General features: G+C 38.9%; 2 protein-coding genes across 5 annotated transcripts in view; one reads left to right on the forward strand and one right to left on the reverse strand.

Annotated features, from left to right (window-relative positions):
• map3k19 (mitogen-activated protein kinase kinase kinase 19) overlaps positions 1-1,802 on the forward strand; it is a 29,469-nt gene extending 27,667 nt beyond the window's left edge. For both annotated transcript variants that reach the window (XM_049484744.1, XM_049484745.1), the window contains exon 14: positions 786-1,802. In XM_049484744.1, the coding sequence (XP_049340701.1) occupies positions 786-897 (112 nt within the window). In that variant the 3' untranslated portion in view covers positions 898-1,802. The remainder of the gene's footprint in view (positions 1-785) is intronic.
• A 3,058-nt stretch (positions 1,803-4,860) lies between these two features.
• ccnt2a (cyclin T2a) lies at positions 4,861-14,527 on the reverse strand. 3 transcript variants are annotated; one of them, XM_007232416.4, is made up of 10 exons: positions 14,304-14,521; positions 13,107-13,188; positions 12,875-13,003; positions 11,716-11,776; positions 10,375-10,437; positions 10,121-10,166; positions 7,802-7,965; positions 7,109-7,179; positions 5,938-7,000; positions 4,861-5,830 (listed from the first exon to the last, which is right to left on the reverse strand). In XM_007232416.4, exons 1-10 carry the CDS (start codon positions 14,459-14,461, stop codon positions 5,763-5,765), a joined length of 1,905 nt encoding a protein of 634 aa, XP_007232478.2. In that variant the 5' UTR covers positions 14,462-14,521; the 3' UTR covers positions 4,861-5,762. The 3 variants fall into 3 exon arrangements, 2 of the variants coding, with proteins under 2 accessions (XP_007232478.2, XP_007232477.2); XM_007232415.4 differs by having other exon boundaries at positions 4,861-7,000; XR_453012.4 differs by lacking the exons at positions 4,861-5,830; positions 5,938-7,000; positions 7,109-7,179 and having other exon boundaries at positions 7,840-7,965; positions 9,754-10,166; positions 14,304-14,527.
• Positions 14,528-15,755: the final 1,228 nt, after the last annotated feature.

A 15,755-nucleotide genomic window follows, 5' to 3' on the forward strand; every position in this document is an offset into this window, starting at 1 on the left:
GAAACACTATATTACCCACACAAAAATAGTTATTGCAGTCTGAACACAGCCTAACACACCTGATTCAACTGACCAGATCTTTAACAAGTATTAGTGTCACAGGAGATGCTTTAGATTAGGGAAACCACTAAAATGTACAGACCAGCCTCCAGGACACTACTCTACAGCAGGACCCTTGGATGGGTTACAATGTTCACAATATAATGCACACCTAAAATCCTTAAATTTTTCCAAAAATCGTCAGTGCACCTTTTAATCCAGTGCACCTTGAAGTACAGGATTATACAGGAGTTTCAGTTTAGATCTGCAGTACTGGGGCTGAAGTAGCATTAGCCGCTAACCGATATTTCCCTTGTTCAGAAGTGAGTATTATCAGCCTGTAGTCTGCTCCTAAACCTGGCTAGCACTGCTGGAGCAGTTAGCTGCTAATGCTAATGGTCTAGCCTTAGTGCTGGAGAAATTCAGTAATCTAAATTTACTATAAATAAACTAAAGCACTTTACTCACCCAAAGAAACAGTTTTCAGGAGAGAAATATGTGTGGATTAACATCCAGTGCTTGTTTGACTTTAAAAGAAAGTCTTTTTTTATTACAGTTTGGTTTACTTAGCAATACTTAAAGAAGATAGCTTCCCACCACCACAAGCACCACCCAGCTGTGAGACCTACTAAAATAGAAGTTCCTTATAGTGTCTAGTGTCATTTTCGCCTTAAGAGTGCAAAAACTATGGTAAATCGGTGTACGACCATGAGATTTTTAACCATTTCTTTTTCTCTTTTTTGCAGCAACCAAAAGCAGAGACCATCAGCAGCAGACCTCTTAAGGCATCCATTCATCTCTCACCTCAGGCAGCCCAAGAGCAGCAAGCCCAGTTTACACCCAAACCACTCCAACTAACTGTTACCATTATAATAATTAGCCTAGTGCCTTTCAGATTTCTGGAATAAACTGCAATGTGAAGCTAATATATTATTAAACCTCCAAAAAGTAGCATGCTGAAAAACTCAGTCAGTGTAACACTTATCAGGTGAAATTGCTGTCCATTTGAGGCTGTTTAAAATTTGAAAATATGTCTAAAATCTTAGTGTTTCATTTCCCCCCCCCCATTTGATATAGTAACAAAAAAAGTTTTTCATTCATTTTTATAATTTTCTGTTTTTTTATATGTGCCCCATACAATCCAACTTTAAGTTAAAAAAAAAGTTATCTTTATTCAATTTTTGTATTTTCTCCCCAAGCCTAAAGGAAAAATTCCATCCTAATATTGTTACGAAATACAAAAATACATGGTCAAGAGATTGATTTTCCCTACATTTTTTATTGTGAGGGGTAGAAATGAAAAACAAGATAATAAAAAAAATGAATAAAAACTCAATTCTTTACTACCCTCTATGGGAAATTCTATTTTTGGTATTTAGACTCAAACTGTCAGACAACTGAACTGATAAACATTACACTGACTGGTTTAATGTAACTAAAAGAGGAAACGCAGATCTCTCTCACAATAGAAATGACAGACATATCTGTGCTAATGGTGCCAAGTTTTCTAAGACAATAATTTCCTAATGTGGGACACTGATCAGCTATGTTAAAAGTCTAAATTAATTAATATAATTTAATATAATTCTGTTACTTAAGAAAACGTTAATTTACCATGAAATTCCATCTTCAGTAATTGTACCACTTATGTTACTGCTTTAATAAAACCATTCATATAAGACTTTCATTTTGTATACAGTTGCTCACTTTTCACAATGTGATTAAACATAATATATGAATATAATAAAAGCATTCTACATTGACTTCCAATTAAGGTTTGTGTTTTGTGGGACAGCACCAGTATTTTTGACATTAATAGTCTTTTAGAAGACTATTACTTTTATTTTATTACTTTTATTACATTTAGAATTAATGTAATAAATGCATTAATTTTATCACAGTTCATAGCAAATAGGTTTCCTTTAAGAAAATACCGACATCTAACACCACATTCAATCAAACATATCACAAATGAAAAATGTATATTCACTGCCACTCGCGCACACACACTCTTTGAAATGCCTTCAGTTTTGATTATGGCTCAAATTCGCTGTGGCATCATTTCCACAAGCTTCTGCACTGTCACAAGATTTATTTCTGTCCAGAGTTGCACTTATTTTTTCTCCAAGAACTTGTGTTCATAATGGGAGATTTGGAGCACTGCACAAAGCCTTCTCTAGCACATCCCAAAGATTCTCAATGGGGTTATGGTCTGGGCCAATCCATGTGTGAAAATGATCTCATGCTCCCTGAACCACTCTTTCACAATTCCAGCCCTATTAATCCTAGCATTGTCACCTTGGAATATGCCCATGTCATCAGGGAAGAAAAAGTCTAGTGATGGAATAACCTGGTAGGTACTAGGCATGACGGGAGAATCACTTCAGCTCCTCTCTTCTTACCCTGATGCTCTATCACTCTGGAACAGGGTAAATCTGGAGTGATCCGACCACATGATCTTTATGTTCCCTAGCATATTGAAGCTGTTTTTACTGGTTAGCCTCACTGACAAGTGGTTTTCTTAAAGCTACACAGCTGTTTATCACCAGTTCCTTGAGTTCCCTTTGTATTGTGCATGTGGAAAAGCTCTTACATTCACTATTAAACATATCCCTTCTAGTTCTAGTGTTTTCCCACAATTTAATTTCACCAAATGTTTGTGATCACCAATCACCTAAACAATTTTTTTTTCTGATCACATTCCTTCCTGAAAGATGTTTTTCCACTTTTAAATAATGCGCTGGACAGTTCTTAACCAGATTATAGTAGTTCCAGTAATCTCCTTAGATGTTTTCTCTAACTAAGGCATGAAAATAATTTGACCCTTTTATATCATTCATATTTTTTTCCATGACCACATGATGTCGTTTCACATGGTTGTTCAACAAATGAAAAGCTACTCTACACTGCATCAGTTGGGGTTAAATTGTTGCCAACTTGTTGCCAGCTGCAACATAATCACACATACAGTGATCATCCAACGGAGGGGGAGATACGTTTTAGCTTTGTTAAATCCAAGTGGTGTATAATAACAATGGTAATGAAATTACATCCTTTTAAAGAGCAATAGACATTTGGTAGTAGAATAGAATATTCAGACACTGAAATTGGAATATCTTGTATTTTTTTAAATACCCCATAATAATAAAACATAAATAAAAAAAAACAAAGTCAACATGCCAGCTCATTTTTAAATCATGGGCAATAAAGTCAGCAAAAAAATCATTAAGTTCCAAGTCCTTATATTTTACAATAAGTCAATAATGTGTTTTTCAAGTCAGGTCTACTGTTTCCCAAAGCTGTTTCTGGGGGAAACTAAAGGGGATGCTCCCAACAGGCTTACAATGCTAGTGATGCAAAGAAATCACTGTTGTTGTTTTTTTGTTTTTTTTTACCATTAACAAGCTCAACGTAGCTCCAAGCTTTATTAGTAGAATTCTGAGGCCACTGACATTTAAAACTAGGTGCTGAGAACTTAGAAATCGCACACATAGTTACTTAAATACACTGTTTATACACACAGTACCTTTAGGTATTTCTCAAAGTGCTGCTATCTTTAATTTAAATCATGATAACTAAACAAATAGGTAGGATAATGGAACAAATTACAAAGTTCAGTGGAAATCCATTTTAAAAAGTCAAGTCGTTGCTGAAAATATCTCAATAGTATTCATGCATTTCTACACAATACATTTTGCAGTCTGCTCCCCTACCCTACTTATCTGTTCTCGTCAGTCTACTAATCATGACTCAGTTAGTTATTCAAAGTTCTTAGTGCCTTGTTTTAAATGTCAGGGCCCTCTGAATTCTACCAATGAAGTGTGGAGCTACTTTGAATTGTTAATAGTGTAAAATAGAGATTTCTATGCATTGTCAACTCCATGCCCCTATTGCTAGCATTGTAAGCCTGTTGTGAACACATGCTAGAAGCACTATATTTAAGAATGCTGGGGGTGAATGGAGGTGGACCCTTCAACAAAAATTTGCACTTATGTTTCACTACAACTCAAGCCCATTTCACACTGGATTTCTCCTTTATCACACTGCTATCCTGTGACTTACGACCTGTCAGTGTATTAAACTGACTGAAATATTAATGGGAATAAAATAGGACAGCATGTGCTCAAAAAGTACACCAAGACTGATTATAAACTGGCAAACACAATAATGTAAATGAGTGCATAATCAACTATTGTCAAACCACTAAAGACAGACAGGATTATGTTAAGGTAATAGAAATCTTGGATTTATTGCTAGCCTCCAAATGAAATAAGAGGGTGAATGAAAAGAAACTAGGGGTCTAGATCTGCATTGTACCCTTCAGACTGTTGGCTTCAGTTATCGCTGAATTTGCATTTGCTGGGAGGGTAATGTACAAAATTAATAAAGGGTGGAAGAAACTGACCGGTGAACATGACAGGGCAGGACACCCACTGAGAACAATTCTATTCGCCTTTCTTATTAACATTAATGATCTAACATCACTTGATACATGTAGGCTACAGAAACAAGCCAGGGAATTTTTAAATGCACTTCACAGCAATGGTTATGTAAACGTCATAGTACTATATATATATATATTTTTTAGGCACAGCCTTTGGCGTCCAGCTTAAGGTCATCTTGGAGTTCCAACAAAAAATAAAAAATAAAATAAGTACAAATCACACAGCCTCTGACAACATGCCAAGTGATTGGTTGGCTGGGTCTAGATCAACCAGGGTAGTGTGGAATTGTGCCCCCTCCTGGCAGCCATACAGAATACAGGCTCTCAAACAAACGTCACTGTAATGCTGCAGTCAGCATAGCGATTCACTAATGCCATTCGCCCACACGCCTCCTTTAATATTTATATATATATATGGAATAATACAAGCAGCTCCAAACCTGAGTATTTATGGTATAGCTTTTAACATACAAAAATGTATGTACATTTATCTCCACTTTCTGTAAACAGCATTCTACTTCATCCCTTTGACAGTTGAAACATGCACATCCTACATACACAACAAAAATTATTTCTGAACAGAGAAAATAAAAAAAAATGTAGCATGTTCAAAACTACGCAACAAAACTAAACAACCAAAAAAAAATAATCTACTTCTAACCCCTAATCCAAACAAAACAAACACATCCAATCAAATCGGGTCACGTTTGGTGTTGGGATAGGGAGGTAGGATGTAGCATTTCTTCAGTGTCTTACAGAAACAGCACTTAAATTATTATAAAGGGGAGAAGAGGGAAGAAAAAAAATGCACCTTTCATGCCTTACAGCATTAGTAATACTTTTTATCTTGTGGAGAAATAAAGAAAACATTTATTTTCAAGAGGATGGCCCCATCTCTTCACTCACACACTGGCGCACGCACTCTCGCTCACACACACACTTTGAAAATGTGAAGGACACAGCAGCAGTTACTTATACAGGAACAGGCAGGACTGAACTGAACTGCCAAGAACTCTGAAGATCAGGAAGCATTTTATTAATTCCCCATCTCTCTTATCTCACTCTTGCGCCCTCATTCCCATACTTATTCATATATTCATATTCTTTCCTCCTTTTAAGGATGATACCCAATACTGTCTTTTTTGCATTTATTCAAAATTCTCCTTCTCTACAAGATCACAAGTTCATCCCTTGAGCACTTAACAGCGAATCAAGCATATCGAAAGAGTCGATATAGTCCGCGTGAACGCCATTAGTGCTAGGGGTCTGAGCCGCACCCTCAAGGCCGTGGCTCTCCACTGGCTTCTTGTCCTGTTTCACTAGGGTGTTGAGATGTCCGAAGCCCACCTGGTGTGCGACAGGAGGGGGAGGAGGAGGAGGGGGGAAGGGTGGGTTAAGAACAGAGCTGCGAGACGACACACACTGCTGAACAGAGGAACAATGAGAGGAACTACCTGCGCTGCTCTTGGAGCTTTTGCTTTTTTTGGAGGTGGCGTGGTGGTTATGGCTGGGGTCGGCGTGCACCCTCTTGCGCGAAGAGCCAGAGCTTGCCGCGTCGCTTCCGAGGACCGCCGCAGGGCTCCGGCCGTCGCCGCCAGGAGTGTGCCCGTGCTTGTGGTGCCGGTGGGCAGAGTGGTCCCGGTGCTTCTCCTTGCTCACCACTGGACTGGAATGTTTGCTCTTGCCACCGCTCTCGTCTGAGGAGCTGTGGCGCTCGGAGGAAACTTTGATCTTCATCTTCAGTTCATCCTTGCTCGCTGCCCCTTTCTCAGACGAGGGGACAGAGGCGGGGACAGGAATGCGGAGTTTTAACGAGCTTCCCTTCTCGCGTTTATCTGTCTGGGACTTGTCCAGGGCTGGCAGGGGTAGCTTCATCTTAAGCGGGGAGTTGGTAGCGGACGTGCTGCTGCCGCCAGACCCCTGAGCGTTGGGTTGAGGGTGCTTGCGGTGCTCACTCTGGCCAGAGCTTGCATATGCATCCCTGCCCTCTACCTCTGTGACCTGGTGTTGTTGCTGCTGCTGATGCAGCTGTTTCTGAGCTGCCAGCTCAGCAGCATGTTTCTCCTTGTACTTCTCCAGAGACATTTTCTGCGTCTGAGGTGCAGAAGGAGGGAAAACAGGAGCCTGATGCTTCCCGCCGCTGTTGGCCTTGTGCTCGTGTTTGACAGGGTTGAACTCTGCACTCTTCTCAGGCCGGTGCGGGTGAGACACGAGCGAGGAGTGGAGGGGAAGCTGTTTGAGAGAGTACGAGTCTGAGCGTCCCTGGTCCTGAGGCCAGTCAGACGGGGCAGTGAAGGTGTAGGAGGTGCCCTGCATGTTGGCGACAGACTCCAAAGAAAAGGCACTGCCTTGGTTGCCAGGCAGAGGAACTGAGAACGACGTGGAGGCTTTGGGGAAGGCTGCGCTGGCAGACACCCCAGGAGCGGCATCCAAGATTGACTGGTCTTGGGAGCCCGTAAATGAGCCGGTCTCCGATGACTGGCCGTCCGTTTTGAGTTTCTTGGCAGCTTGTGTTGCCTGAGAACAACAAGAATGACAATATATTTTAAATGCCCATCAACAACCACCATAAAAATAATGACAGCACAAATTAATGACTCGAACTTTGGTAACTTTAAGCATTACCCTCCAGTGCCTAATCTTTTTCAGCCTACTGGGAGTCTTCTCCAAAATCTGCAGAAATTCAGTCGTCAGTTCTGCAAGAGCAAATGTTACAAATCTTAAACACGTTTTAATGTGTAAAGGACACCAGCACAAGGAAAGTTTCCATTGAAACAACAAATAAGTCCTGATTTAAAAGGCAACACTAGCTGCCTCTATTAGCTTAACCTCCTTTCCCACGCTCTCTTCAGAGTCATACCACTATGCAAATTTTAGAGTGTTACTTGTTTTAAAAAACAGGTTTCACCCCAGTAAACGTTTGTTAATAACCAAATTAACATTAGCCACTTTAAAAGTTAACAACCAGCAGGTAACAGCTAACGGTTAGCAATTAGCAATTACTGTGTATACCGGAATGCTTGCCATGCTTCTGCCTCCTCTTGCACAGTTCTTCATGACAGCACAATATTGGGATAAAAAGACATTGCTATATTTTGATGATTTATATGATATTCTTAGCAATATTAACAAAAAAATGGAATTTGCCATATTTTTTCTTAAGTAAATGAAAGAGATTGTGCCCAGACATCTCACAAGCATAAAACAGCACAATATTTCTCATCATTTTTCAACACGCACACTTGCCTCTCTGTATCTGCAGACTAATAATTTTACTAGTTTTGCTTTTTAAAACTGAACAGAGAACACATGACTTACCATCGAGTAACTCAATCGTGACTGAGTTGTCTACGTATTCCCACCAGGATTTGCCATCAGTGGATAGAGGGATCTCCCGTTTAGACCACTTGCAGACCAGGTGGATGCAGACACAGGCTATGACTGTGGGCTTGTACTGCAGACAGAAGGTGGTGAGGTGAAGGCTGCATGGAGGAGAAAAGAACAACAAAAAGAGGGCAAGCATTCATTAGCCACCATGTAACACGTGTGCCAACACATTCACAAACCTGCAAGGCCAAGAGCAGTACAAATTTACTCAAAAATGCTGCTGGGAGAAGTCAGTCTATGGCTTCCATGCATAGCACTACAGCAGGTCCCTACTTGACCACTCTGACCAAACTATTACTGCATGGCCAGAATCACTTCTAAGTAAACTGAACTGAGGAACCAGAAACAAAGTTAAAACTTCATCTGAGATGATCAATGATCTGACATTACACACAAATCACAGTGTGACAACCAGTCTACTCATTTTTGTTATTTACAAGTAAAATGATGAGCTTGCCACATAAAATCAAGGGTAAACATATCATGCAGCTGCTGCCCTGAAAGGGACAAAAAGGTTTACAAGTTAAGAGACTGGACAGTACAGACATCATTAGGTTACCATCCATTATTCACCAACAGCAAATGATTTATATTAACAGATTTATCTTTTTCCCGGCTCGATGTTTTACAGAAACAATAATTTTACACATCAGTGTTGCCTATAGGAATATCGGGGTGTGATCTACTGTGGCTTTTTGTACTCTCAGCAAAGCTTTAATACAATGGGGCACCCAAGTGCACTGATTGATTAAACTAGCTAGCATTAAGTTAAGCAAAGTCCATATAGGTAGGTCAGTTAACTCAGTGGTAGGGCTGGGTATCGAAATTCAATATCAAAAAAGCAATAACCAAAATATCCCTGTACTACAGAGTAAGAAAAAGTATATGTATATATAAATATAAAAAATTGGTGCCCGATTTTAATACTTTGCATTAAACGCACATAAACATGGCAAAAAAAAATTGGGTGATTATTCAAACTGTTGACACACACTGCCACTGTGCTAAATCTAAATTATTAACCTCCCTCTCACTCATCCTGCTTCACAAACTAGACAAAATTATTACAAAACATGATGGTAAATGTTGGATGGTAACCATGTGCCATAAAATAAGTTCAATGTTTGGAACTGGGACTAGAGCATTATCTAGTCTACACAACCATATGCATTTTCACCAACTGTCAAGGACTTTTCTTTTCCTAAATGATGGGTACTAATTCTGTGAGAAAATTAAATTTACATAAATAGGTCAGTAAAACTAAACTAAATAAAGAATTAAACTTCAGTTTGACACTTAATTCTAAAGTACATATACACAAACTACAGTGTTTGAAAGTCCCGCATCCAAACATTGTGATTCTCGAAAAACAAATATTCAGATGTGATAAAGCCCTGTTTTTAATTAAATTAGCCTTCAAATTTTAAGTAGAAAATTCTATCATTTTAAACAAAAATTAATAGCACACTGCCCTCTGCTGGAAAATAATAATGCACACATCCACCAGAGGAAAACACTACAACAAACCCTTTGAGGACCCTTTCACTTCTAAAGCACATTCCTTAGCATTACTTGTTTATTCATTCATTCATTCATTATGTACTTTAATAACAGGTGTGCAGTGATAAAAACCCAATCATACCAATGTCCAACCTCCTTTTAATTGAGAATTAGTAGTTTTGACTTGTAAAATAGGTCCTTAAGGGGTTTTCCAAAAATAATTCACATTTATAGAGTTCCAAATTACTAAAAAAGCGGGAATATACGTACAAAAATCAGGCAAACTATCAGGCAAATGCTCAATTAATACAAAAAAAGCTTAAAAAAAAAAAAATAAATAACAACAATAATAAAAAAAATATTGACGAGCTCTAGGTACTTACCTTGAGGACTTATATGTAAAGTTTACATCTGTGTAATCTTTAGCTTGAATTCAGGCTACCAAAGAGTCTTTTTTAGACAAATGCACTTCTGTAACCGAGCAAACGTGAGGACCACTACACTTCACAATGTGCATTCGACCCCTCTGTGCCAACAGTGACCCCTCGTACAATACACCGCACTGCGACCGGGGCCGGTACCGCCCTGGGCTCCCTCCCCTGGCCCCCATATATGAGGACGTGCGGAGAGGGAGAGGCGTCCCAGTAGCCACCGGCGCAAAGAGGGTGCTGGACACTGTAAGGGGAACCTGCAGTAAAGGAAGCTATAGTGTGCAGTCACAGTGCAACAAATGAGGTTCAGGATAACAACCTGTTGGTAGCCATGAAATAGGATGTCTGTGCCAGATCCTTGCTTGCTGTGGAGCAGAAAAGAAAGAAAGGAGTACACATTAGAATCACTGTAAAGCTATAAATACCGAATACTGTACTTAATACATGAATTACCTCTTGTACTGTACTTCATGCTTAGCCATAGCTTTAAGATCAACACTTTGTCACACACAAAAAAAATGTGGAGGAGTGTAGATTTTAAAACAACAAACATTTAATGAATGAAGACTCTACCTCGCACTAGCTGGGAACATTTCACAACATCAGTATGAGGATGTTCAATAGTTATTTCAAATCCTGCAACAGAAAGTACATCAGCATCATACATGACCCCAAAACATTTCAACAATCTTGGCTAATATTTGTCAAACAGAAAGATTGAATGCAATAAACCACCGAAGCTTCTTGAAGCTTTAGATACTGAAAAGCAGGGGAATATAGCTGATAGCCTTAAAAAAAGAGAGCCTGTATACCCCTGGCATTAAAATGCGCATGTGGTGGCAATATTGGTATTTGATATTTTATTGTTATGCAATATATATTTTGATTATGGTTGTAATAATTCAAAATTGGGGTTTCAGACTACAGTGCCCCACAGTCCCAGGGACTATAACAACATAGGGGAGCAGATTAAAGCTCTTTCAGGAAATTTTCATGCAGTGAATCAGGTTATAAGCAGATTTTGAATAAGTTCCACCTTTCAACATAGGCTTAGGTAAAGCCCCTAAAAAATAATTACGTTTATTGGATCATCGTGTCAGTCAATTGTGGAGAGTCAAAAGTAGCAAAGATAAGCAGAAAAAGTGAGGCTGACAGAAAGCTCTTGGACGATTCTGGGTTTCTGGGACTGTTGTAAAAAAAAGTTAGTCTAGAGCCCCGCAACATCAATACATATCACTACTGACAATACTGACAAAGTGTTCGCCCCGTCTAGTTAATTAATAAATAACTGTGGTTAATCACACCGGAGTTCAATTTCTCTATCCACACCCAGGCCTGATTACTGTCACGCCTGTTCTCAACGGGAAAAAAATCACTTAAATAGTACCTGCCTGACGTAGACCAAAAGATACTCAAAAGCTACACATAATGCCAATACCCAAATAAATTCAGAAACAAATGAGAAAGTATTTATCAGTCTAGAAAATGTTATGAAGCCATTTTTAATGTTTTGAGACTCCGGCAAAACACAGCGAGTCATTATCCACAAACTGCAAAAACAAAAAACACAGGAGTGGTCAGCTGAAGGGGGAAGAATGAACATTTTTACACCACTGTATGCACTAAATCATATAAATTGCCAGTATACAAAATGCAGGTTAATGCCAGGTGTAGATAGACTCATACATGTAAGGTCATGTAACATCAAAAATATTCAGCTGGTTTCAGAAGATTGCAAATTGCCACATACAGCATCATAATTATCAGAACAGAGGATTCATTTAAATGCCCAGTGAAAGAGCTACTATGTGGGTGTGGGGTTTAGCACATTCCAGAGCTCACACAGCTGTCATTCTTCTGAGTGCAATGGATATTTTCAACATAGTTCATACCCTTAGACAGTCACACACTTACCTAAGGTTTGCAGCACTATGGTTTCAAGTATCACCAGCTCTTGAGCTTGCTGGAGGTATGCCTGAAGTTCAATAGACAATCATTACATGATGCCTGTAATGTGTCTTTTCTCATAAACTAAAACCCACAATATCTTCAACCACACTTGTTTATGGGTTGACAGTTCAGGCAGCTGATGTATGCCTTCTATGAGCCAATAATGACTGATTGGGTGAACAGGAGGTTACGTAGACCCCACAAACAATTATTATTATTATTATTATTATTATTATTATTATTATTATCATTATGAGACAATAGTTTGTCAGTTCATCACACAGCACCTCAATTTAAATGTTAGGGGTTGCCATTACAGCTAGCAGTACATGAACTGGGCCCAGTTTACCAAAAGCATCTTAGTGTAAAGAACATAAGTCTCTCTACGAGTGTTTTTTTTATGCTTTGGCCATGTGTTCACACTGGTAAGTGACAAGGCAGCTCACACTGTCCCATGTGGGTCTGTATCAGTATAGTCAGTTACCATGCTGGCTAATCTAGCAACCTACCTATTGAGCTATTTGTTTTTTGCAAAGCCCCACTTACCACATTAATGGAAACTGTCTACTTAAGGCCAATTTTATATTTACTTAAAACCAGTGCAATATCAAAAAGTGCGTGTATGTGTAACCCATGTGGCCTAGAACATTTTCATAAGCTTTTAACAATGGATGTTGAAATGTAAATAAAAGGATTAGTGTTCAATTGAAAAATTTAATTGTAATAATTATTTTCAATCAATAAAAAAAATACTTTATTGAGTCACCACAATATTGTATGATTAATCATGATTCAATTTCATTAAATGCTTGCAATTCCCTGCATTTTTATTGTATTATATCATCTCAGGCTAGTTTTTATGCTTTTAAAATTAGGATTGTGTAATGTGTTGAGTTATGGAAAAATCAATGTGCCATTAGCCAACTTTGGACAAGATAAGGGATTGGTTGCCTGCCAGTGTGAACACAGGTTAAAAAGTGAATGATCCCTGAATCATTGAACTAAGATGCTTGAGGAAAGCACTGAGCTTTTATTTGTTAAGAGTTCAGGAGCAGGAACAGTGGAAATTTGTAATGAAGAAAGAGGGGAAAAAACTACAATACCCAGATTTACCCACACTTACATTACTCTTTGCATCTAAAGGAGGTTCTTGAGGGTTTAGACATGCATGTGCCACTTTAATGACATGTTCAAGTTTACGTGGTTGCTCCTCAACTTTTGCAGCCAGGAATAATGTGGTTGGAGAGATGATCTGGTACGAGAAACATGAGAGAAACAGACAGTTGAGGTAAGAGGAGAAAGTACATAAAGTCTTTAAGCATTAAGATTATACCAAATTAAGACACTATACTCACATTTCTGTGGAATTTGGTGAAAGAGTGGTACATATAGAACCTGTGCATGTAAACAATTGCAGTGTTTATTGTGAGCTGAGAGCTAAAGCAAACGTTAAGGTTTTAACTGGCAAATGACTTAATTATTATTCAGTTTAATTAAATAAACATAAACACATACACAAAATACAATCTTATTAAAAAAACATTACTACACTTACTATACTGTGTTTATTATGCTGCTGGTATGGCAAGTAATTTTAGTCTCAAGTTGTAGTAAAACTGTTGGTATAATTGGTTTGTTATTCTATTATGTGAGTGGCCTCTAATGGTCTTAAAATTACAATAATATTGTGTACCGCAAGATACATTGTCAGCAAGTAAATCGGCCCTATAATATGACTGGTCAGAATGGATAGAAAGACATGTGGATTACTGACGAAAATCTTTTTGGTCTCTGAAATGAGAATTCTTCCTATGAAAAACTACATGACTGAGTTAGATATAGAGTTAGGACTGGTGTGACTGGTGTTATTTTAAGCTAAAACTGCTTGCCACTGTGTTCAGACCGCTAAATAGGAGCTGTGAAATGGTTTATAAATGAATATTGATTTCTACAGAACCAGAGGAGCCCAGCTCTGCATTCCACTACACAAACCAGTTCGCACTAGTTGCTGCTAGCCAGGCTAACGGGCTGACCGGCCGGTTCCCGGGCACTGCAGCAGCGTTAGGCGCTGCTTTATGTGATAAAACGGTGCTGGTTCTGATCCATGGCGACGTTTGGAAGCGAGTAAAGCGTTTCTAAATGAGGACTAGTGTGTTATATACGGGTTTGAGCGAGACAGAGAAAAACAGCGGCCTACAAAGTGCAGGAGTACAGAGTACTCCTCTCTCCCAGGCATGCGCAGAAGAGCGCTCCGCCAGTCCAAAAGTGCGTAAGCTAGTTAGTTAGTTAGCTAGCTAGCTAGGGCAGCTTGAATAGGTAGGTTAGCTAGGATGTTTAACAAACTAGCTGACATATACTAAACCACTGGCTAGGTTAGTTACTAGAGCAGTAAATTAGCTTGTTAACGTAGTAAATAAAGAAGTGCGCTAACCTACACAGCTCGAACTCACCCCTCTAGGCTAGGCTAGTCTGGTAACTAGCTTAGCTAAGCCGCCTATAGCTGGGTAAGCCATAGTACAGAGCGTTAGCATTAGCATTAGCTAGAAGGATACACATTGAGTCTCTGGCCCATGTCCTGGATAAGGTTGGCGGCCTGTTGTCTGTAGGACAGCTCCCTGTCCGCCTCCACTCCGCAGCGCCGCGAGGGCGTGTTATCCAGCTGCTCGCGGGTAAAGAACCACCTAGTAGAGGATCCCCGGCTTGCCGCCATCGCGCTTCTCCAACCGAACAAAAAATGGCGCACAGAGCGTGATGGCGTCACCGCGCGCGCGCACCGCTCGACGGATTATACGTCACGCGCGGAGCAGTCCGTACACGGGAAATGTAGTTTTCTCTCGATCTTTGAAAAGGCATCAGTGCCCACTTGCATCAAACATTTTAAGTTATTTTATTCTATTAAGATTGCCTTTAACAATACCTTAAAATAGCTGTGTTGCTGAAATAATGCCCCAGGTGTTGTCAAAGGGCTTTCTATAGGGGTATAGTCATACCCCTTTAAATTTATGTTACCTTACATGATTTTGCATAAAGCTCCTTAACTGTATATTCCCTTAGTGTTATTTAATTGACACCAAACTTCCCCTTATCTCCCGAAATACTAAGAATATGTATGTGAGTTTTTGAGATTAATGATTGATATAGCCTACTTTTTTATTTATTAGGCAGGAGTGCCACAAATACAGCTCTGGAAAAAAAATAAGAGTTCATAGGAATCACTTCAGTTTCTCTGATTTTGCTATGTATGGGTATATGTTTGAGTAAAATGAACATTGATGTTTTTTTGTTTAGGTTTAGGTTAGACATTGTAATAAACATTTTTTTTTTATATAATTATTCAATAATAATGCCAGGCTAGACTGTGATCTCTTAATTTTTCCAGAGCTGTATCCATCTTATTCTGCCACATCCACTTTCAAGAATTTGTTTCTACTGCATTTGTGTTACAATATCCGATCCATTTATTTTAAATTTAAATTTAAGTTGTATCGTATTTACTTAAGCAGCTACTGCTACAGCTACTGCTGTGGACACTTTTCACAGGCTTACATTGCTAGCGATAGAGGCATAGTATTGCCCATGCAAAGAAATCTCACAGAAATATTCGTTGGTAGAATTGAGAGGGCTTTGACTTTTAAAACGTTAATGAGACAATTTATAAATGATGTTTATACACACAGTACTTTCAGATGTGAGGTCGTCATAATGTTGGAAAACTCCAAAATTTGGCCATTTTTACTTCGGGGTGCCACTGGCTGTGTTGAGTTATTTTGAGATCACAGCAAGTTTACAGTTATACAAGCTGTACAGAGACTACTGACTTCTAAAATATAGCTGCACTATTTCATATTATTAGTACTTCTATTACTCTTATCCTCACTGTTCTGTATCAGTATGAATTACTATTATATGCTACAATTCTGAAGCATTAGGGGTACCATGCTTTACGCCAAGAGATCAGCAATAATAACCTAAACAACTCAAGAGAAATTTACACTAGCTTAATT

This window comes from Astyanax mexicanus, chromosome 11, assembly GCF_023375975.1.
Source record: "Astyanax mexicanus isolate ESR-SI-001 chromosome 11, AstMex3_surface, whole genome shotgun sequence".
Taxonomy (NCBI): Eukaryota; Metazoa; Chordata; class Actinopteri; order Characiformes; family Acestrorhamphidae; genus Astyanax; species Astyanax mexicanus.